The 26274-nt window shown below is 42.5% G+C and overlaps 2 protein-coding genes across 2 annotated transcripts in view; one reads left to right on the top strand and one right to left on the bottom strand.

The window, feature by feature from the left end:
• The window catches only part of POLE (DNA polymerase epsilon, catalytic subunit), a 100621-nt gene extending 90537 nt beyond the window's left edge, over positions 1-10084 (bottom strand). The window contains exons 1-4 of the mRNA XM_040352113.1: positions 9947-10084; positions 2607-2742; positions 650-730; positions 304-348 (exon numbers count right to left, since the gene is read on the bottom strand). Of these exons, the coding sequence (XP_040208047.1) occupies positions 304-348; positions 650-730; positions 2607-2742; positions 9947-10008 (324 nt within the window). The 5' untranslated portion in view covers positions 10009-10084. The remainder of the gene's footprint in view (positions 1-303; positions 349-649; positions 731-2606; positions 2743-9946) is intronic.
• Positions 10085-10245: 161 nt separating this feature from the next.
• On the top strand, positions 10246-24449 carry PXMP2 (peroxisomal membrane protein 2). The gene is made up of 5 exons (XM_040352127.1): positions 10246-10695; positions 13988-14104; positions 17869-18031; positions 19646-19765; positions 23745-24449. Exons 1-5 carry the CDS (start codon positions 10577-10579, stop codon positions 23811-23813), a joined length of 588 nt encoding a protein of 195 aa, XP_040208061.1. The 5' UTR covers positions 10246-10576; the 3' UTR covers positions 23814-24449.
• The last annotated feature ends 1825 nt before the right edge of the window (positions 24450-26274 follow it).

Here is a 26274-nt window from a genome sequence, read left to right as displayed (position 1 = left end):
GCCTACTAAAACATTTACCAGAAGGTTTCACCTTCAGTGAATGTCATACTTGCCATTTTATTAAAATGCAATTTGGACTTCACACACACACACACACACAAGGGGAGAAAAAAAATAAACAAATCACACACAGGCGAAAAAGTCTTCCTCCTAAACACAATAAGGTAATAAACAACTCTATTCCTCCTCACTGGTGGGGTGACAGACCAGGGGGTATTCTCTTCCTGGTGCTTTGTAGCAGTAAAAAAAAACACAAAAGTAAACAACGTTATTATGCAGAATGTCGCACAGATGTGAGCTTACCTTCTTTGTGGCCACATAGAAATAAGGTTTGTATGGTAACGCAACCTACAGGAATAGAAAGATATATGAGATACCAAGGCTTTGGCAACTGGTAAATACAATACAATCATCTGAAAGTGTTTCCGGTGATGTTCTGGTCATAAAATTAAAAATAAAATGCATACTGCATTAATTTGCCAGAGCATTGTATTTTTTGGGATTGTGGCACTGCCTACTCATTACACCATTTAGGTAAAGTATGCAAAAAGACAGACCAAAACCTGATCCAGATAAACTAGGAAAGAAGGATAATAAAAAGTCTATTTTTCCTTTAAAAATCTGAGATAATTAACATTTTAAAGCTCACCTTGAACCTGCTTCCATCTTCCTGTATAAAGTAGTAGTCCACAGCACTAATTAGGCGTTTGTCCTCATCGAGAATTTCTGTCTAAAATGATAAAACCAGTATTTAGACAGAAAAAAACACAAAATATCCTGGTTGAGGGGGAAAGGCACAAACTAGCTCAAGCAAGAGGTTTTGAGCCTCAAAATGTGAGAAAACGACCTCCAGTTAAAGGGGTTGTATGGCTTTGGTTTTAAAAATAAAAAAACATGTTATACTTAACTCCACTGTGTAGTTTGTTTTGCACAAAGTGGCCCCGATCCAGGTCTTCTGCGGTCCCTCAGCGGCTCTCTTGGCTCCCCACAAGCGCCATCATTAGAAGCTCTCTCTCAAGGGGGTTAGCTTGCAGCCGCGACACGTCTTTGGATGTGATTGACAGCAGTGCGAGCCAATGGCTGCGCTGCTATCAATCTCCAATGACGAGCCGCCTCAAGCAGGGGGAAATCATGGCGGGAACGAGCCCACAGAGTTTCGTGGCTTAGGCAAGTAAAACGAGAGTGCAAGGTGTTTTTTCACCTTATTGCATAGGATGCATTTAAGTGAAAAAACATGAAGCTTTACAACCCCTTTAAGATAATCACCTTGAAGAGATTATGGCTACAAGGAATACCACCTTGTGGGTGAGAATCGAGAAAAAGAAGGTTTCCAATTGGTCCAAACTGCAATTTATGAAAACACAGAACCAGATATAGATTCCATTGAAATAACAGATGGGGGGCTCTTTGATGCAGATCTTTTGTAGGGGGAGCTACATGAAAATGTGAGCCCAACAACCTCCAACACAAAACAGAAACTCGAGCACTAATATTACGAGGAGCCCAATGCTAGCCCAGAATCAGCTGCGGGAAAGAGGTGGTATCCCAATGAAAAATTCCTGGAGGTGGAAGCACCAGGACATGCGTCAAAGTGAAGGTTGTTCAAAAAGGCAGGTTTTGTACCTGCAATCTATTTTAGCAGGCAAGGGTCAGGTGGCCATTCACTGTATGCAGGCAGCAGGAATAGATCAAAATTGCACATGGATCTTTGCCAGCAGGAACAGCAGCAGGGAAAGGATTCCATAACACTGTATAGAAAGGAAGAGCGAAGTATGTGCTAAATTTCTCCTAGATGTCAGCACTTCCAGTGTTAACTCCTTCTTCAGTCAAGGCCAGAAGGTATGGTGAATAAAGGCCCCCCAGCCACCAAAGTAATTGAGGTAGCTCTTGATGCTTGGCCCAACCAGACCACTAACTAATAGTTTTTACAGACATGCAATGTCAACAACTCTGGATGTGAAAAGCGCTCTGTTCTAGTTTTTACCAGAATGGAGCCTGGAAAGTGCAGCAAGTGGAAGTCAGTGCCTAATGACGAGTTTCAGGCAATACATGCAACAGTAAGTACAGCAGGACCCAGGCACAGCATTCCAAAGTCCAGGCTTAGGACAGATACCTGCAATTGAAGAAAGTTCCATCACTGATGTAGAGAAGAGAGTCTTGATTCGAAAAAAAAAAAAAAAAAAGTGGCATACTGGTAGTAGAGGGGGTTATATTTTTTTGACTTTGTCCAATCCTCTTATAGGTAGCAGTAAACCCAAAAGGTTAAAGATTTCCTGTGTCCCTCAAGAACATGATAAAGAAAGCTAGTTTGAGACCGAGTAACAGTAAAACCACAAGCACTAGGGATTTTCCCAAAGAATATACATCAGCTATGCCCTTTCAGATTTCCATTATCATTGTCTATAGATAATGAAAAAGAAAAAAGTCACCCCAAAAATAGTGTTACTATTTTTATCAGATTTTTGAAGGCTGCCAAGGTAACACTAGGGTATGCATAAACTGGGTACCAGTGCAATATACAGTTGTTAACATGTAGAACATGATAAACAAGCAATATATTGTATGTTGCCAACACCAACTTATAAATCAATGGACAGTTCACTTACTGGATGCATGTTGAGTAACCAGCCTGTTTTTTCTCCAGGCTCTCGAATCCTCTCAAAGGCATACTGAGCATCAATTTTATCCGTCCACTGACTGCGTTCCAATCTCTTGGCAGCGGAGTTCGATGAAGCATCGTCTCTAAGGCACAAGGATAACAAAACATTCTCAAAAAGTTAGAATATTTGAAACCACTCAGCGCAGATGCTGCCAGACTTACATGAAAATCTTTATCGTCTCACATCACAAAAACCTTGCCATTACTTATCTCGCACACACCATCCTGTTACTGCTCTATATCAGATATAACATCCCAGCTTCTGCTGCTAAGAATGTGAAAGCACTTTAAATACTATGGTGTCCGTTTATGAAACTAAACAGTGGTGGTTCCAAGGATCGCCCCTGATCTCAGTCCATTAACAAATTATGAAGCAGTAATGATTGGGGGGGATGATCTCCGCACACAGAGAAGCTGTCATTGACTGAAACAGTAACGGGCAGTTTATGTGCAATCTCAGCACTTCACTGGCGATCGGTGTCAGGATTCACACTCCCCGATTCACCAGCTCAGAGGTGGTGAATCAGGGAGAGAAGAGAGAATCCACTGTTTGAAGTGTTTGTAGATCGCTTCACTTCACAAAAGGAGAAGCGATCTACACTGCTTCATAAACTGGCACACAGAGAACGATCTCCACTGTGAACGCCGGAGAATGGAACAGTAAATATTTTTCACTGCTTCATAAACAGACACCTATGTCAGGTGTAAGAGCCAGTTCACACAGGGGCGGCACGACTTCCGGGGCGACTTGGCAAGGCGATCTCAAGACGACTTCAGAGGCAACTTGCAAAATGACTTCTGTATTGAAGTCAATGCAAGTCGCCCCCAAAGTCGTACAGGAACCTTTTTCTAAGTCGGAGCGACTTGAGTCGCTCCTATAAGAACGGTTCCATTGAAAAGAGCGGAGCGCGACTTGTCAGGCAGGCTGAGTCACCTGACGAGTCGCCCCTGTGTGAACCGGCTCTTAGTGCATTAACAGCATATGGATTATTGAACCAATTTCAATATTTCCAAGTGAACTCAAACTCCATGTGTGCAGAAAATGACAAAACATCAAGCTTGACAGTATTTCATGTAAAACTGTCCAATGTATGCATTTTAATCCCATCCTTGGCAAGTCCCTGCTGTTAGTAAATATTGCAATGGCCTTACTACATGCATCTCTACCCTATAATCTTATTGTACATAAAGTTTATAAGCTCTTTTCATTGGCCCATATGAGCTCATAAAGTTGTACATCCTCATTATTACCAGTCACTCTCAAAGCTTGGGCTGAGAATAATATTGCACAAACCCCCAAATATATTTTGTTCAGTGTTCCATGTGATCTCACAGACATGTGGGTTTTAAAACAACGATGATCAGTCTCCACACTCCTATTGGTCACTATCAATCCTGCATATTGCACCGATTATAAGGGATATAAACAAGGTAAGTTCATACCAACTTGGAAAGGCTGATTCTCTCTCCTGAGTGGCAATAACGACATTATGGTTTGGCCCCCACAGAGCCCTGATCTCAACATCATTGAGTCTGAGATTATATGAAGAGACAGAAGTATTTCAGGTAGACTACATCCACAGAAGATCTGTGGTTAGTTCTTCAAGATGTTTGGAACAACCTTGGGTTATGACTAAGGATGGGCTTCAGCGTGTTAGCATAGTACAAGTGCAGAGCATGCCAGGAAGTATGCATGGCGCTGCGCTAATCACAGCCAGGGAGACATTTCCCGATCTCTGCAGCCGAGCATCAGGACAATGTAAGGCCGCGTACACACGGTCGGTCCATCTGATGAAGCTGACTGATGGTCTGATGTGTGTACACACCATCGGTTAAATAACCGATCGGGTCAGAACGCGGTGATGTAAAACACAACGACGTGCTGAAAAAAACAAAGTTCAATGCTTCCAAGCATGCGTCGACTTGATTCTGAGCATGCATGGATTTTTAACCGAGGCTTTTGCATACTAATCGTCGGTTTTGACCTATCGGTTAGGCGTCCATCTGTTCAATTTTAAAGCAAGTTCTACATTTTTTGACCGAAGGATAACTGACCGATGGGGCCCACACACGGTCGGTTTGGTCCAATGAAAAGGTCCTTCAGTCCGTTTTCATCAGTTTTGACTGACCGTGTGTACGCAGCCTTAGTGTACCTAGAAGAATTGATGCTGGTTTGAAGCCAAAAGGGTGGTCACTCCAAATATTGATTTGATTTAGATTTTTCATTTGTTTGCTCACTTTGCATTTTGAAAATTGATAAAAAAAATTTAAATATATATTTTTTAAACCATTCTTACTTGACAGCATGTTTCCACACCTGCCTAAACCGTTTGCACAGTACTGTACGTAAACGTCAGAATGAGAGCAATAATTCTAGTGCCAGACCTCCTATATAACTCCAAACTGGTATCCTGTAAAGACTACTTTCACCGACACCACCATTTTTGCACACTATTAAAAAAATCATTTTGGGCCTGAAGATTACAAACACCCCCCAAACATTATATATTCTGAAAGCAGACATCCCAGAGAACAGAATAGTGATAGTTGCAATTTTGCAGGTCATTTGATATTACCACAAAAAAACATACTAAAATGCAATAAAGTTGAACTACCCATTATTGTGGTAAAATATAAGAAACAAGGTGGCATCGAGTAAAGATACCCAACCTGACATTTGTGTGCACCCGTGAAATGGCAAAAAACTTCAGTACCCTATCTTTTCTATAGGGGACACTTATAAAGCCCCTATAGGTCATCAGTTTAGTGTTACGGAAGAGGCCTTGCACTAGAATTAGTGTTACGGAAGAGGCCTTGCACTAGAATTAGTGTTACGGAAGAGGCCTTGCACTAGAATTAGTGTTACGGAAGAGGCCTTGCACTAGAATTAGTGTTACGGAAGAGGCCTTGCACTAGAATTAGTGTTACGGAAGAGGCCTTGCACTAGAATTAGTGTTACGGAAGAGGCCTTGCACTAGAATTAGTGTTACGGAAGAGGCCTTGCACTAGAATTAGTGTTACGGAAGAGGCCTTGCACTAGAATTAGTGTTACGGAAGAGGCCTTGCATTAGAATTAGTGTTACGGAAGAGGCCTTGCACTAGAATTAGTGTTACGGAAGAGGCCTTGCACTAGAATTAGTGTTACGGAAGAGGCCTTGCATTAGAATTAGTGTTACGGAAGAGGCCTTGCACTAGAATTAGTGTTACGGAAGAGGCCTTGCATTAGAATTAGTGTTACGGAAGAGGCCTTGCACTAGAATTGCAACGTGTTTTGCCATCTATGATTTGACATGTAGGCACCCACCGACGCGTGCGTTTATGTTTGTAGATGCATATATGTGGGGGGGGCCCAATTATTATTATTTTTTTTGGGGGGGGGGTTATGTGCTTGGGAGTAACTTTGTTTTTCAATCACATAGCGGTCAAAAAGTCTTGTGATGATTTTTAGGTGACAGGTTCTCTTTAATAAGACACTCAGGGTCTAAAAGACCTTGCATGTCTCCTCTGGGCTCCACTGAAGGTATTGCAATACATCCCTTCTTGGCTATGCTAGCCATGGACACCATGAGGCTGACCCGGAAGTGACGAGATACACGTCACAACAAAAAAGGGAGGAGAGCAAACATGGGCCAGCAGATGGGCAAGTGGAGCCAAGAATACATGGTATGTGGGGGAGGCGCCGGTACCGAGGGTGTGTGAAGGGAATTGGGCGGCAGCATAGCCACCTGAATGCATCCACCTGACAGGGCTAAATGTTGGCCTGTACAATAGAAACCTGTGGACATTTGGCCTGTATGTATGGCAGCCAGGCCAGCCTTTGCTTTTAGCCCCTTGTACCCTTTTATGTGTACCTAATAAACCATTTACTAGGGATTTGGAGCGCCGGCTTCTTCTATTGGGATTTGATGAATACTTGCTGTTATGAGGACATCGTAGCCCGAGAACCCTACTGTGGGCTGATATCTAGTTTAGAGCTCTGCATTCTTTGACTGTTCGCTTTTGCGAAGGCTCATGACCAAAAAAGGTCTGCTGACTAAACCCCCCCATCAGGTCCGTACAACCCATGAACCTGGCAGTGAATGAGTTAAAAAGTTACCATAGGCAATGCTTTAGGTGCCGTAGTTTGGTGCTGTTCTATGACTGTACACAATTTTAACCAATTTGATACTGAGCACCTTCCCCTCTTCGTGCCCAGGCCATTTTTCAGCGATGTCAAATTTTGAATGACAATTACGAGGTCATGCTACACTGTACCCAAACTAAATTGTTATCATTTTCTTCCCACAAATAGAGCTTTCTTTTGGTGGTATTTGATCACCTTTGGAGGTTTTTTTTTTTTTTGCTGAACTAAAAAAAGACCAAGATTAAAAAAATAAATAAAAATGTGTCTTTGTTATAAAAAAAAAAAAACCGACAGGCACCAATATGTAGAATTGATGGGCACTGATATGTGGCACCGATAGGCAACATTGATGATGCAGTACTGACAGTCATTACTGATTGGCACTTCTGATGGGGGCTGAGCCGATAATCAATGTGCTGATTATCAGCGCAGATCCCCCCCACAGGAGAGCCACCGATCGCTCTCCCTGTCAGTGTGAACCAAGGAAAGCCATTTACCAGCATTCCTGGTTACATACTGTGATTAGTCACAGCTGATCACATGGTAAAGAGCCTAGGTCATAGGCTCTTCACTGCGACCAGATTTGCAGTGCATCAGAGTGACACACCACCGATCGCTGCGCTGTGGGCGTGCGATCGTGGCTTATCTAGCTGGACGTCATATGAAGTCCAGTCAGGATAACGCAACCACCGCCCAGCTTTATGCTATAGGCCAGGTGGGAAGTGGTTAAACCATGACATGTTAGGTATTAATTTACCCAGTGTAACACCACCTTTTAGATTTTACCAAAATTGGGGGGATTTTATTGCGTTTGTGTGCACCAAAAATCATTACATTATTTTTCCTGAAAATTTGCATTTGACAAGAGACATAAAAAAAAATTGCACCAAATAATAATTTTATTCTCCAGGGTCTTTACTTAAAAAAAATATATGTGTGTAAGGCTTGGGGGGGGGGTTCCAATTAATATTAGAAATGGCCAGGACTGGAGGTGGTAATGTAATGAGGACCTATCGATGTATCCTTAACCAGCAGGCACTTGAACTACAGAGTTGTTGGTGGATGTTATTTTAGACACAGTAATGGAGATTTATAACCCCTGTAAGCTTTTTTTGCCATCTGTGTCCCATTGGGGAGATTTTCCTGAACCTCCTTAACCACTTGCCGCCCGCCAAATGACTGCTGGGTAGTGCGGCTCTTGTTCTTAGTGGGCGTCATATGACATCCTCGCCTTCCCTGCCCACTAGGGGGCTAGCACACTTCACTGGGGACTTGATGCACGTGCCCGGCGGCCGCGATGTCCACCAGCACCCGCGATTGCTCAGTAACAGAGCAGGACCATAGATCTGTGTGTGTAAACATACAGATCCACATCCTGTCAGGTGAGAGGAGACCGATGGCATGTTCCTTGTACAGAGGAACACCGATCGGTCATCTCCCCCTACAGTTAGAATCACTCCCAAGGTAACATACAGTATTTAACCCCTTGATCGCCCCCTAGTGTTAACCCGTTCCCTGCCAGTCACATTTATACAGTAATCAGTGCATTTTTATAGCACAGATCGCTGTATAAATGTTAATGATCCTAAAAATGTGTCAAGAGTGTCCGATATGGCCGCCACAATATCGCAGTCACAATAGGAAAGAAAAAAAAGCGATAAATCTACCCCCTATTTTGTAGGCACTATAACTTTTGCGCAAATCAATATACGCTTATTGTGATTTTTTTTAACAAAAATATGTAGAATACATATCGGCCTAAACTGAGGAAAAAAATTGAAAAAAAAAAAAAAAAAAAAAAGGGGGATATCTATAAAAGCATTAAAGCAATAAATAAAAACTGCAGAGGTGAACAAATACCACCAAAAGAAAGCTCTATTTGTGGGGGGAAAATTAACAAATTTAGTTTGGGCAGTGGCGGTGCGTCCATAGTGGGCGCAGGAGCGCCTCCCCTCTCTCAACTGCGCCGTCTCTCAAGTGTACAATACATAGAGATTCATGAAATGCATGAATCTCTATGTATTGTTGCCGCTGCGGCCCACTATTCAGATGGCCTGCCCCTTGGTGAGCGTCGGCCATCTGAATAACAGCAGTTTGTTGGTGTCTGGAAGTGCCTTTTAGAGCCAGCGGCTCTGATAGGCTTTCCGAATACAGCCTGTCGGCTGTAATCGGCTTCCAAATAGTTAACCAGGGGACGCGCGTTCCCTGGTTAACACCAACACTCGTCTCAGCCAATCAGATTCACCGGGTCACCCGATTGGCTGAAGCGACATCGAGGGCGGAACTCGGGAGAAGACATTGAGGGAGGATGGCTGACCCAAGAAAGGTAAGTACAGGGGGACGGGGGGCAGCCATCTAGCGGTTTTTAAGGGGGCAAACTGGCAGCAATTGATGGGCACAGTGGTGACAAGCGGTGGCATGGCACAGTGGTGACAAGCCGTGGCATGGCACAGTGGTGACAAGCCGTGGCATGGCACAGTGGTGACAAGCCGTGGCATGGCACAGTGGTGACAAGCCGTGGCATGGCACAGTGGTGTCAAGCCGTGGCATGGCACAGTGGTGTCAAGCCGTGGCATGGCACAGTGGTGTCAAGCCGTGGCATGGCACAGTGGTGTCAAGCCGTGGCATGGCACAGTGGTGTCAAGCCGTGGCATGGCACAGTGGTGTCAAGCCGTGGCATGGCACAGTGGTGTCAAGCGCTGGCATGGCACAGTGGTGTCAAGCGCTGGCATGGCACAGTGGCTGCTCTTTGATGGGCACAGCGAGGCTGCGTTTGATTTTTTATTTGTTTGCGCCCCCCAAAAATTGAGCACCAGCCGCCACTGAGTTTGGGTACAGTGTTGCATGACTGCGCAATTGTCAAAGTGTGACAGCACTGAAAAATGGCCTGGGCAGGAGGGGATGAAAGTGCCCAGTATTGAGGTGGTTAACAGGGGCAGGCAGAAAAGTTGACAGAGTCTAATCCTTCTCCAAAACTAAGCTACCACACACACACACAACTCTTCCTTTAGGTAGATTGTCCAATCAGATCGCAGCATGTATAACACTGATTACTCTGTCCTCCCTCCACACACAACCCTAGTCACTCTGAAAGTGTTATGGGAAGGGGACAGAAGCCCACAATTCATTCCTCAGACGTCCTATATAAAGATAAGTGTACGTACTGCTGATGGTCCCCGTCCCCCCGGGGCTCCCCCCGGAGTTTCCCGCTGTTCTGCAGCACCATACCGAACACAATCCTCTTCCCGCGTCGCTAAACTCCCGCCAGCACTTCTCCCCACTCCGCCCACTGCTAACTACCAATCACCTCCAGCGAGCGCTACACCAAACAGCCAATCATGGTGGATAATCACCACCCCTAACTCGCCTATCGCGATGTTTTCTGCATTGCCCCAATGGGGTCTGGCTGCAGAGTGGAGCTCTGCTGATAACAAGAAACATGTGACCTCCACTCCCCCTCTCCATTGCCCTGTCTTTACCTCACTGGACCATACCACGGTTCTCTAACCAATCAGCCGCTCCCTAACCTAGGGATCGTTATCAAAGCGCAGGACTAGGAAAAAGTGGAAAAGGCCAGAAGAGGCTTATATGTCTATACGTGTTATATCCCACATGTGTACATAAGTGCGGCGACTGAATGAGCTTCTGCATATGGAATACACGGCTTCGTACAGAAATAGAGCGCAGGAGTAGAAGTGGGCGGAGAGATGTGGGTGGGGGCACGGCTTGTATGGGAGGAGCCTATGTCTGTCTGATACCCGCCCCCTTCACTAGAGCATCTGCAGGTGAGAAGAATGCCAGGCGCCTCTAAGCCGATCCGGGAGCTGGCCGATGTGCCCCTACACACACTGCTACTGAGGACCTACCTGCAGCTCCTGCACAGCCGCCCTGTCCTCACCAAGGCGATCACCAGGTAACCTGACACTCCCATATGGCATGCTGGGGCTATGGCATGTAACTAGTCTCCTCTACAGCAGTGTTGTGGCGACCATACACACTTTAATAAATGATCAATCTATTTTCCACTTGATCTCTCCCAATAGGAACAATTTGTTTTAATCGATAACCAATTCCATCAGTATGACACACGCGGGGAAGGGGATTTAATGTATATTTAAAGAAGAGCTTTAAATAAAGTCAACCACTACAATTACTGCAGCAGCTGGGATCAGCGATGTCGGCACCCCGAGCTGATTGGTCAATCAGGTGCAGGCAGCCGCATTGTAAGTAAGGAAACTGGCAGTGAAGCCTTCAGGCTTTACAGTTGGTTTGCTACTGCGCATGCGTGAGTTACGCTGCACTTTCTGAATGGTCCAGCTGTCTTCTGGGACCTGTGTGTCTCAGAAGGCAGCAGGGGAAGGAGGAGGGGCCGGAAATGTTTAGGGATCACGCAACGATTTTAACCAGAATTGGGAGTCAAGACCAGGTACCCCCCCCCCCCCTTTTGGGTGGAGCTCCGCTTTAAGGTGCTTGTAAACCTCAGATCTGAAATCTGAACAAAGCACATCCCTCGATAGTGTGTGCTTGTCTCAATCCTGAGCACTAAAGAGGAACTGCAGACTGCTCACATAATTTGTAATAAAAACATCTTTGCCATTCTGAAGCTTCTCCCAACACTGTGCATATTATTTGTATAAATACTGTGATTCCGTACTTGCCAAATATGCTGCAGAAATCTCCCTCCACTGAGTCTGGCTGCAACCATTTTAACTGTTGGCAGCTGAAGCTGCTGCCTGTTCACTACCTGGATTTACACAAAGACACACCTGCAGCTCTCATTGGCCCTCTTATGATGCATCCCTTCCTGGCAAACCCTCATGAGAATGAGAGAAAGAGAGCACTGTGTGTGATGTCTAAACCTAGGCTAATGACAATAAAAAGGAAGTGAGCTGTATAAGGTATTTACTGGCCGAAAAAAAAAGTTTTACTATCCAAAGTTAAAACAACAAGGGCAGAAGATTTAATAGATGGAAAGATTAAAAAATGACTGAAGTGCCGCTTGAGCTTCATTTCTGTCTGCTGCTTCGTTCCTCTGTTATCAGCATGAATCACTTCTGACAAGTTTTCCTGACACCAAGAGAAAAAAGGTGACAGGGGAAGGACCTCCAGCCAATTGACATTCTCTATTCTCTTCCTGTGTGCTATGTGAAGGGGGGGGGGTGTGTCTTCCATCCAATTGGCTCTCTGAGCTTCCCTCACTGAGCTCTGCAGAGTGTAACTTAAAGCGGAAGTAAATCCATCGGTTTGATAGTTTAAAAAAACAGTTAACATTCCCGGCATGCCGGAAATGCTAGCTGTCAATTTTCTTGTGCTCTCAACCAAACTGTCAAACCATCCAATGGCTGGTTTCATAACTGATCACATGTGCAGCATCATGGCAGTTGCAGATTAAACAGAGGCCAAGATGGCAGCTTCCTTGGCTAAAAAGGATAGGAGGGTTCACTTCCACTTTAAAGGGGTTGTAAGGGTAAAAAAAAAAAAAAATTCCCCTAAATGGCTTCCTTTTACCTTAGTGCATTTTTTTGATTTTTGCTTTTAAATGTCCTTATTTCTTCTTCTGTCTGTAACTCCACACAGTAATGCAAGGCTTTCTCCCTGGTGTGGAGTGTCGTGCTCGCCCCCTCCCTTGGACTACAGGAGAGTCAGGACGCTCCCTACGTTGCAGATAGAGAAAGGAGCTGTGTGTGTTAGTGGGCATCCTGACTCTCCTGTAGCCCAAGGGAGGGGGCGAGCACGACACTCCACACCAGGGAGAAAGCCTTGCATTACTGTGTGGAGTTACAGACAGAAGAACAGGAAGTGAGGATTTCTCAGAAGAAATAAGGACATTTAAAAGCAAAATGGAAGGATGAGGTAAGTGAAGGAAGCTATTTAGGGAAAAAATGTTTTACCTTTACAACCACTTTACGCTTTGACAAAAAAAAAAACTTGGACGCTGTTTGTTTCAGTGCAGAACTGCATCAGATTTTGTACTTTATGGTTTTAAGTAAATCGACCCTACAGTGTTCCATATGACAGCCAGCAGTTGGCTTGTCAGATCTGAAGTGATCAGTTCTCTTCCACGCAACCCAGTACTGTGGGCGCCCTCCCCCATGCACCCCCCACCCTGTTTCCTGGGTTCCACACACCCATCAGCAGACCCAGGAAGAGTGGCTGTTCATCAAAAATCAGCCTCTACAGTATTTAAAGCTGCTGACTTATATTTTTTTCCAGAAATGATTGAAGAACCACGTTTAAGATTATAAAAGATCTACTGACATCAACTCCACTTCAACTGGGAAGAGCTTTCTTAAAACAATGATCCCCATTGAATGATTGCTTTCTCAATATCCCTTTCTTTGTGTAATGCTTGCTATACGTAGGAGAAAAATTGTATACTACATAGTGCTCTCCGTAGATCTAAATAACCACTATAAAAAGAAATAATTGTACTAATGTAGTGCATACAGTTCAGTAATTTATCTGTGGGTCCTCCTGTGTCTCCTAGCTCCACCCTACACATTGCATCATAGAGGACTTCGTCAGGGGAATAGATTAGGAGTCTCAGGGTTTATTTACTAAAGGGAAATCCACTTGGAAGGCAGTCGCTGTAGATCTGAGGGGAAGCTCTGCTCATTTTATCATCCAAGCTAAAAATGCTGTTTTTTTTATTTTCCTTACATGTCCCCCTCGGATCTGCAGTGCCTGCTCTTTCAGTGCACTTGTAGTGCAAAGTGGATTTGCCTCTCGTAAATAACCCCTGTAATGTTACTGTTTTTATATTGAGGCTCCTGTGGATTTTTTTCCTTTATATTCTTTATGTCTTTTATATTCTTTATGTCTTTTTATATTCTTTATGTCTTTTGTTCGGTTAACATAAGCGCGTCAGTTGAATTCACAGATTTAGTTGAGTTGCTTAGAAGAATTCACATTGAAACTGACTCTGACTAATAAAGAAATGCCTGCAGACACCCTTTTAAAAGTGATGCACCCCCCAATTGATTTTCAGAGAGGAGGCAGTGACTGCTGGGCCATGTGGAGCCTTTTTAATTTCATAAACCAACTTTTCACATAAGTAACAGTAACTCCTCTACTTTTTTTTTTTTTTTTTTTACTTTTCCTTGGGGGGGGGGTGTCTTGTTTTGTGACATTGTGTGTGTTTTTTTTTTTTTTTTTTTTGTAGGATTTTAATTAATGATTGACTGTGAAATAACTTTCTCTTGCAGTGGAATTCTGTCTGCTTTGGGGAACCTGCTGTCACAGAACATTGAGCAGAGGCGCAAAAGTAAATCTTCAGCCAAAAATGTGGACCCGGTTGCACTTCTTCGTTTTGCCGCTTTTGGGTGAGTCTGCCAGACTGGTGTATTAGGAAGTCATAAAATATTGGTTTATTGAATAATTTTTTTATATATATATATATATATATATAATATATATATATATATATATATATATATATATATATATATATATATATATATATATATATATATATATATATTATAGTTCTAGTGCCCAAAAAGGTGTGAAAAAGTATTCATACCCCTTGAAATATTTCACATTTTTCATGTTCCAGACAAAAACTTAAATATATTTTATGTGATAGACCAACACAAAGTGATACATAATTGTGAAGTGGAAGAAAAATGATAAATGGTTTTCAATTTTTTTTTTTTTTTTTTTACAAATAAATATCTGAAAAGTGTGGTGTGCATTTGTATTCAGCCCCTTTTACTCTGATACCCGGAACTAAAATCTAGTGGATAAAGCAAACACAAATACTAATGTCCAAGGGTGCAGCGCTTCAGTGTAAAATTATAAATGTAATAGTCCAAGTGAATACCTCCGCAAAAACGACGGTAAAGCGATGCTAAAAATAGCGTTGCTTTACCGCTGACGCTGCCCCAGTGTGAAAGCAGCCAAACTGGCAGGCCAGGCAAGCAGAACATTAATCAGAGAAGCAGCTGAGAGGCCCATGGTAACTCTGGAGGAGCTGCAGAGATCCACAGCTCACGTGGGAGAATCGCCTATTGGTTGTGCTCTCCACAAATCTGGTCTTTATGGAAGAGTGTCAAGAAGAAAGCCATTACTGAAAGAAAGCCATAAGAAGTTCAAGTTGCAAGAAGCCATGTTGAGGGACACGGAAAACATGCAGAAGAAGGTGCTCTGGTCAGATGAGACCAAATTTTTACTTTTTGGCCTAAAAGCGAAACTCTGTGGCGGAAAACTAACTGCACATCACTCTGAACACACCATCCCCAACATGAAACATGTTGTGGGGATGCTTTTCTTTAGCAGGGACAGGGAAGCTGGTCAGTGTTGCAAAAGGCTTGAGACTGGGGCAGAGGTTCACCTTCCAGCAGGACAACAACCCTAAACCTACATCCAGAGCTACAATGAAATGGTTTTAGATCAAAGCATATTCATGTGTTAGAATGGCCCAGTCAAAGCCCAGACCTAAATCCAATTGAAAATCTCTGGCAAGTCTTGAAAATTGCTGTTCAGACGCTCTCCATTCAATCTAATAGAGCTCGAGCTATTTTGCAAAGAAGTATGAGCAAAAACCTCACTCTCTAAATGGGCAAAGCTGGTAGAGACATCCCCAAAAAGACTTGCAGCTGTAATTGCAATGAAAGGTGGTTCTACAGTATTGACTCGGGGGGCTGAATACAAATGCACGCCACACTTTTCATATATTTATTTGTAAAATCCAAATAAAATACATTTACGTTTTTGGTTGTAACATGACAAAATGTGGACAATTTCAAAAGGTAATACTTTTTTAAAGGCACTGTGTGTGAAATTATATATATATATATATATATTATATATATAATCCCCCCCCCCTTTTTTTTAACCTGATGATCCAGCCAGTAACACACCTCCTGTATTGGCATACCCCCACTCCAGATGGAGTACTGGGGGCACCTTAACTCTACATTCACACGTGAACGTTTTCAGCTCATCTCAAAAGTTCCAAAACTCCCAATAATCAGAATTCCATTAAATTAAATGGCCCCTGTGCACATGTGAACGTTTTGTCGCCTGAAGCAAAACGCCCGAAGCTCAAAAAAGCACATATGCTTATTTTATAGGCAGATTACAGGACTGCTTTTTACATTGATGCCCCCTGGACCTCAAAACTCCTGAACAAAAATACTGCAAAAACCGGCAGAAAAACACTTGAAAACGATACGCTCAGGTGTGAATGCAGCCTTAGACAGCAGCATTGCTGAGGGAAGAGGAGTGTTGGCTGTATTAGCAGATTTAAATACACTAATAAATTGAAGCCAAACACTAGCTAATACCTTTTTTTTTATTTTTTTTTTTTTTCACTTTTGAGATTAAGGTTTACATAAATAATGAACTAATCCTAAGGTATCTTTCCACAATATCTTTAAATAAGAATCGAACAGGTAGCCTTAGCTGGCCAAAGTTGATATCTTCTCTTACATTCCAGTTTTCTTATGTTTTTGATTGTATGCTATTTTATTTTTATTTTTTAATGCATTATGTAAATTGCTCAGTGTGACAATGACTGTAGGTTAAAGCCCAAGTGAAGCATCAGCCCAAACTGTATAAATGAAATCTGTGTGCAGCAGTAAGTGGTTGGAGTTGAGAAGAGAAAGTGTTGCTGATTGGAGAACTGTACATCATGACCTCTGACATGACATCAGGGGACATGTCGGACCTCTGCTTGCAGTGGTCCAGCTCTGCAGTGTGCTGCCAGGAAGCACTTCTTTGCCTGGTTGGTGATTTTTTTGAAGGGGGGGGGGGAAAGGAAAGGTGGGACATAAAATTGTTATCTATTTTGCTGCATCCCGAATTCATTCAGGTCATGGCACGGAAACGGCACCTCTCAAAATATGGGATGATGCTCTCGAAGCAGCAGATGAAGGAGAATCTTGTCTTCTGATACTGCTGGACCTTAGTGCGGCGTTTGACACAGTAGATCACAAAATCTTGCTGGCTCGTCACACACTCGGATCTACCCTGGTTCTCATCATTTCTGGATATTCGATCCCAGACAGTGAAATTGTGACCTTTCCCTTCAGAAGCGCGTACTCTGACATGTGGAGTCTCTCAAGGGTCGCCCACTCCTCAAAATTATCAGTAACTAGGATCTACTCTACCATTCCTACGCTGATGATACTCGGCTCTACTTTCCTATGAACAACAAAAAGGATTAGAAAAATCCCTCACTCTGATAGACCACTGGATGATGTAGAGTCACCTCAAACTCAATGGATCAAAAACAGAACTTCTTCTGGTCCATGTAAACGCAAAGAGATCGGCCAGGACGGCATGGTCGCCCCCGGCGATATTTGGACAGACCATTACCCCCAGCACCAAAGTCAAAAGTCTAGGAGTAATTTTTGACCCCGACGTGACAATGGATGCTCAAATTGGGTCAGTAGTCAGTGGGTCTCACTATCTCCTGCGTCTACTAAGAAGACTCGTGCCCTTCATTCCGAAAAAAGACACCGCAGTAGTAGTAGTAGTAGTAGGAACACTAATAAATTTCAAGCTCGATTATGCTAACTCCCTGTACCTAGGTCTCCCAAAATACCAGATTGCCCGTCTGCAAGTCGTCCAGAACACGACAGCGCGACTGGTAACAGGCAAAAAACCCTGGGAATCAATTTCCCCCACCCTGAGGTCCCTCCATTGGCTGCCCGTCAAGGACCGAATCACATTCAAGGCCCTCTGCCTGACGCACAAGTGTGTACAAGGCATCGCCACCCAATATCTATGTGGGAAAATAAAATGCCACAACCCCAATCGCGTTCTCCCATCAGCCAACCAAAATTTCCCAAGGCCCGTTACAAGAGCAAACGAGTGATGATTTTCAGTCCAAGGACCTCGACTGTGGAACTCATTACCAACTCGTTTACGAACAGAAGAGAATCTCCAGGCCTTCAGAAAGAAACTCAAGACCCACCTTTTCTGAAGGCTAAATAGAAGGAAAATGGATGCCAAGCGCCTTGAGGCGATTCAGTTTGCATTTGTAGCTCTATATAAGTTATTCACTCATTTATACAGTCTGGGCTGAAGCTTTAATTGGGCTTTTAAGGATTGTAACAAATCTACATGTGTTTTTTTCTAGATTGTTTTTCACAGGTCCTCTATCTCACTACTTCTACCTGTTCCTGGAACAAGTGATCCCTTCATCTACACCAATGGCAGGTCTTCGTCGCCTGCTGTTGGAACGTTTAATAATCGCTCCCGCCTTTCTATTTCTCTTTTTCACTGTGATGAACTTCCTGGAAGTGAGTGCCTCTTGCTCTTTTACAAGCCTCTGATTTTGGGAAATAAATTTAAAAAAATGTGCTTTGTTCATACAAACTGTATTTAGGAAGACTTTAAATTATATAATTCCAATCCGTTTTAATGCGAGTGAAGCAGGGAGTAACTCGTAGATAAACTATTAAAGTATCAAACCTGTTTTGACATCTTTAGTCATTTCAAAACTGAGGAAAAGCAATATAAAAGGAAAAAAGTAAGGAACAAGCAAAGAAAAAGGAAAAGTAAATAAAGGTAATATAAAGAAGGAACACCATCGCCAAGGTCTCATTGGTCATTTAGTTCTGATTGATAGATGTTGTATCCAAGGGTCCTATGATTTTTGTTTTTCCACAAATAATAGAACGGGTACATGAAAGAGGGAAATTGACCCAGAGGGCCTAAGCCAAGATTTTACAGAGTAGACATAATGCATGGATGGAATGTAAATCCATAAATATTGTACATGGTAATTTATCATTGATAGGAACAGCTTAAGAACAGGAATGTATATTCAGGGTAACCGGATATACAACAAATGAAAATCATAAATGTAGAACCAAGGTGGGGTTGACCAAGAGGTTGATTGGAGGAAGAGCGTTATTTAATGAGCTGGAGTCTCGATGCGATGGGGGCCTAAGCGTTTGGAAAACAAAGAGGCAGTATTCCGGTGTAGTATGCGTAAAAAGGGAGGGGAGAAGAACTTGACAGTCAAAGTCCTCAAGGGGGGGTCTGACTAGCCAAGAGTTTTGAGTACCAGCAAGAGAGAAAGAAGAAGGTTTTAGGAGGTAAAAGATGTAGGAGGGTGAGTTAAAGGAGAGAAAGGAAATGGCAACAGAGAAGTGCAAGGGAGTAAAGGGGGGGAACAAAAAGGAAGGGAAGGGGGGAGCAAGGGAGGAGAGAAGGAAATGGAAAGTGGGGACACAATCGTTTTTTTAACCGATGGTGTGTAGGCACGACTGACCATCAGTCAGCTTCATCGGTTAATCAATAAAAACGATCCATTAGACTGTTCTCATCGGATGGACCGATCGTGTGTACGCGGCATTACTTTAACTGTTCTTAAAAATGCCCTGCATACCCTGTATAAAATCTGTGTATTTACCTATTTTTAATCTGCTCCAGTACGGTTATGTAAACCTGCAGCTGCTGCAGGGGAGAGGAGGGAGCACCGACTACGGCTGTGCCATGAGATGTCATAGCTTCTGATATTTCCAGCTGTTGTCAAATGCTCCCTTACACAGCGCTGCAGGATCACATGACTAGAGCGGATTGAAAATAAGTATACATATCTTTTTATACAGGTTAGGCATAATGGGTAGGGGGAGGGAACCTTTTTAAGGAAAGATCTATAGTTAGGGGTTTCTTTCACTTTAATGGCAAAAATGTTGCTTTTGCTGCCTTTTTTATTTATTTATTTTTTTCACTCTTTCAGCAATTTGAAGATTTTAAGCTTTCAGATAGGAATTAATAAGCAATTTCAGACCTCGTCTTTGCTTTTAAATTCTGGTTGTGTTTGTTAGAAGGTGAAATCACTTCATTGCCATAACTGTTGACTAAAAGCATGACCATATGTACTGTTTTTCCATTCTGTCCCTTAGGGCAAAGGCCTGAACTCTCTTAATAATAAACTGAAGGACAGTTACTGGTCAGCTCTGAAAATGAACTGGAAGGTCTGGACTCCTTTTCAGTTCATCAATATGAACTACATTCCTGTACAGGTAAGCAACATATATTAGGAGACCCTTTTAGTATTTTTTTTTTTTTTATTGCCCCTTGTAATATTAAATAAAAAAATAAAAAAAGTGTTTAAAAGTGTGTGCTGTAATGTGACAAAAGTAATGAAAAAATAAATGCAAAAGCACCTCTGTCCCTCTTTGCACACACATAAAAATGCATGTGTATTCAAAAGAATTGCGAAACATGTATTACCACACATGTCGGAGTGAGAGAAACTTTTCTAGATCCCTCGTTTATGGTTAACTCTACACTGATGAGCTGTAAAGACATTTAAAGTGTCATCTATTGATAATTTTGAGTATCGTCGTTTTTCTCGATTTCACAGGAAAACAGAAAAAATTGCTCCGAGGGGACATTTAAAGCGGTGTTCAACCCACAAATTATTATTATTTTTTTAAATAAGGACACTTACCTGTCCAGGGAGCCCGCGATGTCGGCCCCCTGAGGCCGATCCGTCCATCGGATTGGGTGCAGGCCCCGCCATTCTAACTAAGGGAAACTGGCAGTGGAGCCTTGCGGCTTCACTGCTCTTTCCTACTGCGTATTTGCGAGTCGCTTTGTGAATGGCCAGTTGTCTTCTGTGTGTCCCAGAAGACAGCAGGGGGGGGGCTCACTGCACAAAAGGAAATGATGTCCAGGCTGTACTTCATAAAAATGTACTATAGAGGATTTATAAAAAAAAAAAAATCCAAAAACAAGAGGTGGTCTTTCGTTTAAAGACCACCTCTCAAAAGTGGGTGGAACTTTGCTTTAACCACTTGATCACCGCCTCATAGCCGAAATACGGCTACAAGGCGGTCGCTTAACTCTGGGAGGACGTCCATAGACGTCCTCCCAGAATCGTGCGCCCCTTGGGGCGCGCACACGTGAGTGTCCGTGACCGCCGGGTCTAGAGGACCTGGCGCATCACGGATCGCGGTAAATTGCCGCTGATAGCGGCCGTTTACCACGTGATCGCTCCGTCCAATGACGGAGCGATCACATGTAAACAAACCGACGTCATTTGATGATGCCGGTTCCTCCCTCCTCTCTCTGTACCGATCGGTACAGTGTGAGAGGGGGGAGCGCGGGTGTCAGCAGCGCTGTGGATGGATCTGTGACTATTGCAGTTACAGATCCATCCATCCCTGCTCAGCCATCCCTGCAACCCCCGCCCCAATACTCTGCAATACCCCCTGCTCCAATACTCTGCAATACCCCCCTGCACCGATACTCTGCAATACCCCCCCGCACCGATACTCTACAATACCCCCCCCGCACCGATACTCTACAATACCCCCCCCCGCACCGATACTCTGCAATACCCCCCCCCCCCGCGCACCGATACTCTGCAATACCCCCCCCCGCACCGATACTCTGCAATACCCCCCCGCACCGATACTCTGCAATACCTGGAAAAAAATGCGTTTTAACCACTTCCTGCCCGCCGGTCGTCATATGACGTCCTTGACTTTGTGCAGGGATATCTGAATGATGCCTGAAGCTACAGGCATCATTCAGATCTCCTCTTTTTCAGTCGGCGATTCTCTACACCATAAGAATGATCATGGCTGTTCCGCCTCTTGATTGTTTTTACAGGAGGCGAAAGGGGACGTCCCCCCTCCCTTCTCCCTCCGGTGCTTCTTCCGACTCACCGCTATGATCGAAGCCAGGATCGTTTATTTTTTTCCAGGCTTTCCAGCCTAGAGGTGAGATGTGGGGTCTTATTGACCCCATATCTCACTGTAAAGAGGACCTGTCGTGCTATATTCCTATTACAAGAGATGTTTATATTCCTTGTAATAAGAAGAAAAGTGATCAAAACATTTCTTTTTGGGGAAAAACATGTCAAACTAAAATAAATAAAGTAAAATGAACAATAAAAAAAAAAAAAATTTAAAGCGCCCCTGTTCCCGTGTGCTCGTATACAGAAGCGACCGTACTCCTAAGTCCCGCCCACATATGAAAACGGTGTTAAAACCACACATGTGAGGTATCGCTGCGAATGTTAGAGTTAGAGCAATAATTTTGGCCCTAGACCTCTTCTCCAACTAAAAAGATGTAACCAGTAAAAATATTTACAAGCGTGTGCAATTTTAAAGGGTGACATGTTGGGTATCTATTGACTCGGCATAACTTCATCTTTCATATTATGCAAAAACATTGGGCTAACTTTAATGTGTGTTTTTTTTTTTTTTTTCTTTTTTTTTTTAGCACAAAACCGTTTTATTTTTAAAAAAACGCGTTTGAAAAATTGCTGCGAAAATAACGTGCGTGATTAAAAAGTTGCAACGACCGCCATTGTATTCTCTAGGGTCTTTGCTAAAAAAGCATATATAATGTTTTGGGGTTCTATGTAATTTTCTAGCAAATAAATGATGATTTTTCCATGTTTGAGAGGAATGTCAGAACTGGTCTGGGTGTTCCAGAACGCCTGAAGGTGCTCCCTGCATGTTGGGCCTCTGTATGTGGCCACGCTGTGTAAAAGTCTCACACATGTGGTATCGCCATACTCGGAAGTAATAGAAGAATGTGTTTTGGGGTGTAATTTGTGGTATGCATATGCTGTGTGTGAGAAATAACCCGCTAATATGAACATTTTGTGACAAAAAAAAAAAAAAATCTTGATTTTGCAAAGAATTGTGGGGGGAAAAAATGACAACTTCAAAAAACTCACCATGCCTCTTTCTAAATACATTGGAATGTCTTCTTTCCAAAAAAGGGTCATTTGGGGGGTATTTGTACTTTTCTGGCATGTTGGGGTCTCAAACGAGAGAGGCTGTCGGTACTTCAGATGTGATCAAATTGATCAATTTTCAGTAATTGGTACCATAGCTTGTAGACCCTATAACTTTCACCCAGACTAAATAATATTTTTTGTTTTACCAAAGATATGTAGCAGTATACATTTTAGGCCAAATTTATGAAGAAAAATTACTTTTTTGCAAAATTTTATAATAGAAATTCATTTTTTTTTTTTTAACAAATTTTCTTTCTTTTTTCATTTATAGCGAAAAAAATAAAAAACGCAAAGGTGATCAAATACCACCAAAAGAAAGCTCTATTTGTGGGAAAAAAAGGACAAATATTTTATTTGGTTACAGTGTTGTATGACTGAGTTATTGTCATTCAAAATGGGAGAGCACCGAAAGCTGAAAATTGGTCTGGTCATTAAGGGGGTTTTCGTGCCTGGTGGTCAAGTGGTTAAGATATCCAATTGTGAGAGATCACTTTTGCAGCCAAATTGCGATAACACCTACTTGTATAATTTGTTACATGTTCCCTTTCACTGAGCTTTAACTTATTTAACCACCAATACCAGACACTTTACCCCCTTCCTGCCCAGGCAAATTTTCAGCTTTCAGCGCTGTCACACATTTGAATGAGAATTGCGCGGTCATGCAACACTGTACCTATATGAAATGTTTTTTTTTTTTAAATGCAACTATAGCTTTCTTTTGGTTGTAATAAAACCAAATAAAATTGCTAAATAAACGGGGAACAAAAAAAAATATATATATATATATATATATATATATATATATATATATATATATATATATATATATATATATATATATATATATATATATATATATATATATATATATATATATATATATATATATATATATATATATATATATATATATATATAAAAATTTCTCTCTCTAACACACACACGCGCGCGCGCACACACACACACACACAGATCATGCTGGGGACGCACACAAAGTGTGCAACTGTAGCCTTGCTATATAAGAAGCCAATGGTTCAACTCATAAAGGTGTATGAGAAAACATTTAAGCAAAACAGGCCTTGACATCATATGTTACAGCTCGATATTCATGAGACAAATGTTAAAAATAGACCCCTATATCTATAAATTAGTATCTAATGGAATTTTCTAATTGAGAAAACAACTTGTGCTTTATTTGAAGCAATCTCTCTTCTAATTATTTTTTTTTTTTTCCCCTCCAGTTTCGAGTGCTGTTTGCCAATATGGTGGCCTTCTTCTGGTATACATATTTGTCGAAAACCAGGAAATGATTTGAAAATACAGTTTTTCTTGATCAAATTCGAGAAGTCTAGAGGCAACAACAGAAATTGCTAAAATTCCTCACCAGTTTTAAAGCTTTCCTCCACTTAAAACTGATAATTCAGTTTGGGCACTTTGATCAGTAGAATCACCTGCCAGCTCCCTAAATATTTTATCAAGGGAAAGATTTTCCTGCAGTCAATTGTGTAGCCACCGCCTCCCAGGTGGATACTTTGATTCTATTATTTTTCTTCCACGTTGTGGAAACCTACAAGGTGAATGTGACCCTTTAATTTATTTGACTTTGTAATGGCTGCTGTGAGAGAACTTGATGCTCACCTCTGGAGGCCTCAAGATATAAGAATTCAGCCTATGATTCATCTATTCTGGAAACCAAGCGGAACTAAATATCTGGCTACAATTGGACTATAATTTTTGCCTCAGCACAATTCTCAGTAACACGGTCACCAATAATGTAATAATGGTTGGAAATGGATAATGCATTATGCAGTAAGATCTGCTTCTCTGTCTGGGGAATTTTTACCTCACATAATACCTCAAACACCTAAAGATGGCGCACACTAGTTACAATTTGATGTTAGATCAGCAACATTTACCAATAACAAAGGACCTAAATAATTGGATACCACATACATTAGTGGTCATAGGTGTGCTCAGCATAGGTGGTCATAGGTGTGCTCAGCCTATTGCATTAGGATGTGCACCCCAAAACTTAAACAAACATGCCTTTCTCTGCAGCCTCAGCTGCACGGGACAGTGAATGTGAAGTGCTCTGTGCTGAGCGGTTTCTTGTTTGTTCACAAACTGAAGCATGGTAAACACAGTTTACTGTGCTTCAGTTATAAATGAACACAGGGAGTGAGTGTGTTAATTTAGAACAGGAAGGTGCTGGTAAATTGCATATTTACTAGCCCTTACCCCACTCTCCATCCTAAGGCCCCTTTCACATTGAGGAGTTTTTCAGGCGGTAAAGTGCTAAAAATAGCGCTGCTATCCCGCCTGAAAAACTCCTGCCCAGCTACCTCAATGTGAAAGCCGAAGGGCTTTCACACTGAGGCGATGCGCTGGCGGGAGACAAAAAAATCTCCTGTCAGCAGCATCTTTGGAGCGGTGAGAGGAGCGGCATGTATACCGCTCCTTCACCGCTCCTTCCCATTGAAAACAATGGGAACCGCGGCAATACCGCCCGCAATGCGCCTCTATAGAGGCGCATTGCGGGCGATATTAACTCTTTATCGGCCGCTAGCGGGGGTTAATACCGCACCGCTAGCGGCTGATACCCGCGGCAATTCCGGCGGTATAGCGCCACTATTTTTAGCGGCGTTATACCGCCACCGCAGCTCCCGCCCCAGTCTGAAAGGGGCCTTAAACATCCCCTGCAGCAGCTGGGGGAGAGGAGGGGTGGAAAGCCAGCAGCACTGTGGGGTGGGGGGCCAACAGGGGAAAATTTACACTGCATGTAGTGATTAGGGTGTTCCCAGGCACACCCCCTGCACTAGCCTATGTTAGTGGTTTAAACACTTACACTATTGGTAAGTAAATTATTTTTGGCATATAGGAGCGAAGTGCCAAATTACAAAGTGTTAACGTTTTTTGATTTCAAGATCTCTAACATATGTTATAAGATTGCACCACACTGAAACCTCATGTGCTATATTGCAAACTATAATAAATTAAAGAGAAAAGCCTAGTTAATGCTTCACAGGTGTAGGTAGGCATATGGACTAATTTAACTACGTAGTACATAATAAATTAATGGAACCCAATATGCCCAGCAATATATAACGTTTCTCATTTTAAATGAGGTACAATGGTTAATACTCATAATTTTAATGTGTTTTCAGGATTGCAGTTTGTACATTTGACTTTTGTGTATTTGATCGTACGTGTCAAAATCTTTTTTTTTTTTTTTTTTATTATTTTTTTTTTTTCATCCAGAACTTTATCTCAGGACAATTGTTTATGCAAGGTTTTCCTACAAGGAGCATGCCTAGGCTCTGGCTTCCATTCTACAGGCAAGTGCTTGAGATCTTGAGTGAAGCTACTACCTCCTATGATCAGAACGTTAAAGCAGTATTAAACCCAAAAGCAAACCTTTATTATATTGTAACTTATCAATTCTAATGCCTCGTACACACGATCGGTTTTCCCAGCGGTCAAAAGTCCGCCGGGAAAACCAAGAACCTGCTCGTTTGCTTTTCCCCGTGTACACACGAATGGTTTTCCCGACAGGAAAACTGCCATGACCGCTTTGGTTGGGAAAACCGGCCGTGTGTATGCTTCACTGCAGTGTTTCCCATAGGCAAATAAACGCAAATAATCGTGGCGGGGAAAAAAAGAGAACAAGTTTTCCTGTCGGGAAAACTGCTATGGAGCATACACACAGTCGGTTTTCCTGACCAAAAGCTAACATGGAAGTTTTCTAGTTGGGAAAACCGATTGTGTGTACGA

Source organism: Rana temporaria, chromosome 1 (genome assembly GCF_905171775.1).
Source record: "Rana temporaria chromosome 1, aRanTem1.1, whole genome shotgun sequence".
Lineage (NCBI taxonomy): Eukaryota > Metazoa > Chordata > Amphibia > Anura > Ranidae > Rana > Rana temporaria.
The sequence above is the reverse complement of the archived record's forward strand: the minus strand, read 5'-3'. Positions and strand labels throughout refer to the sequence as shown.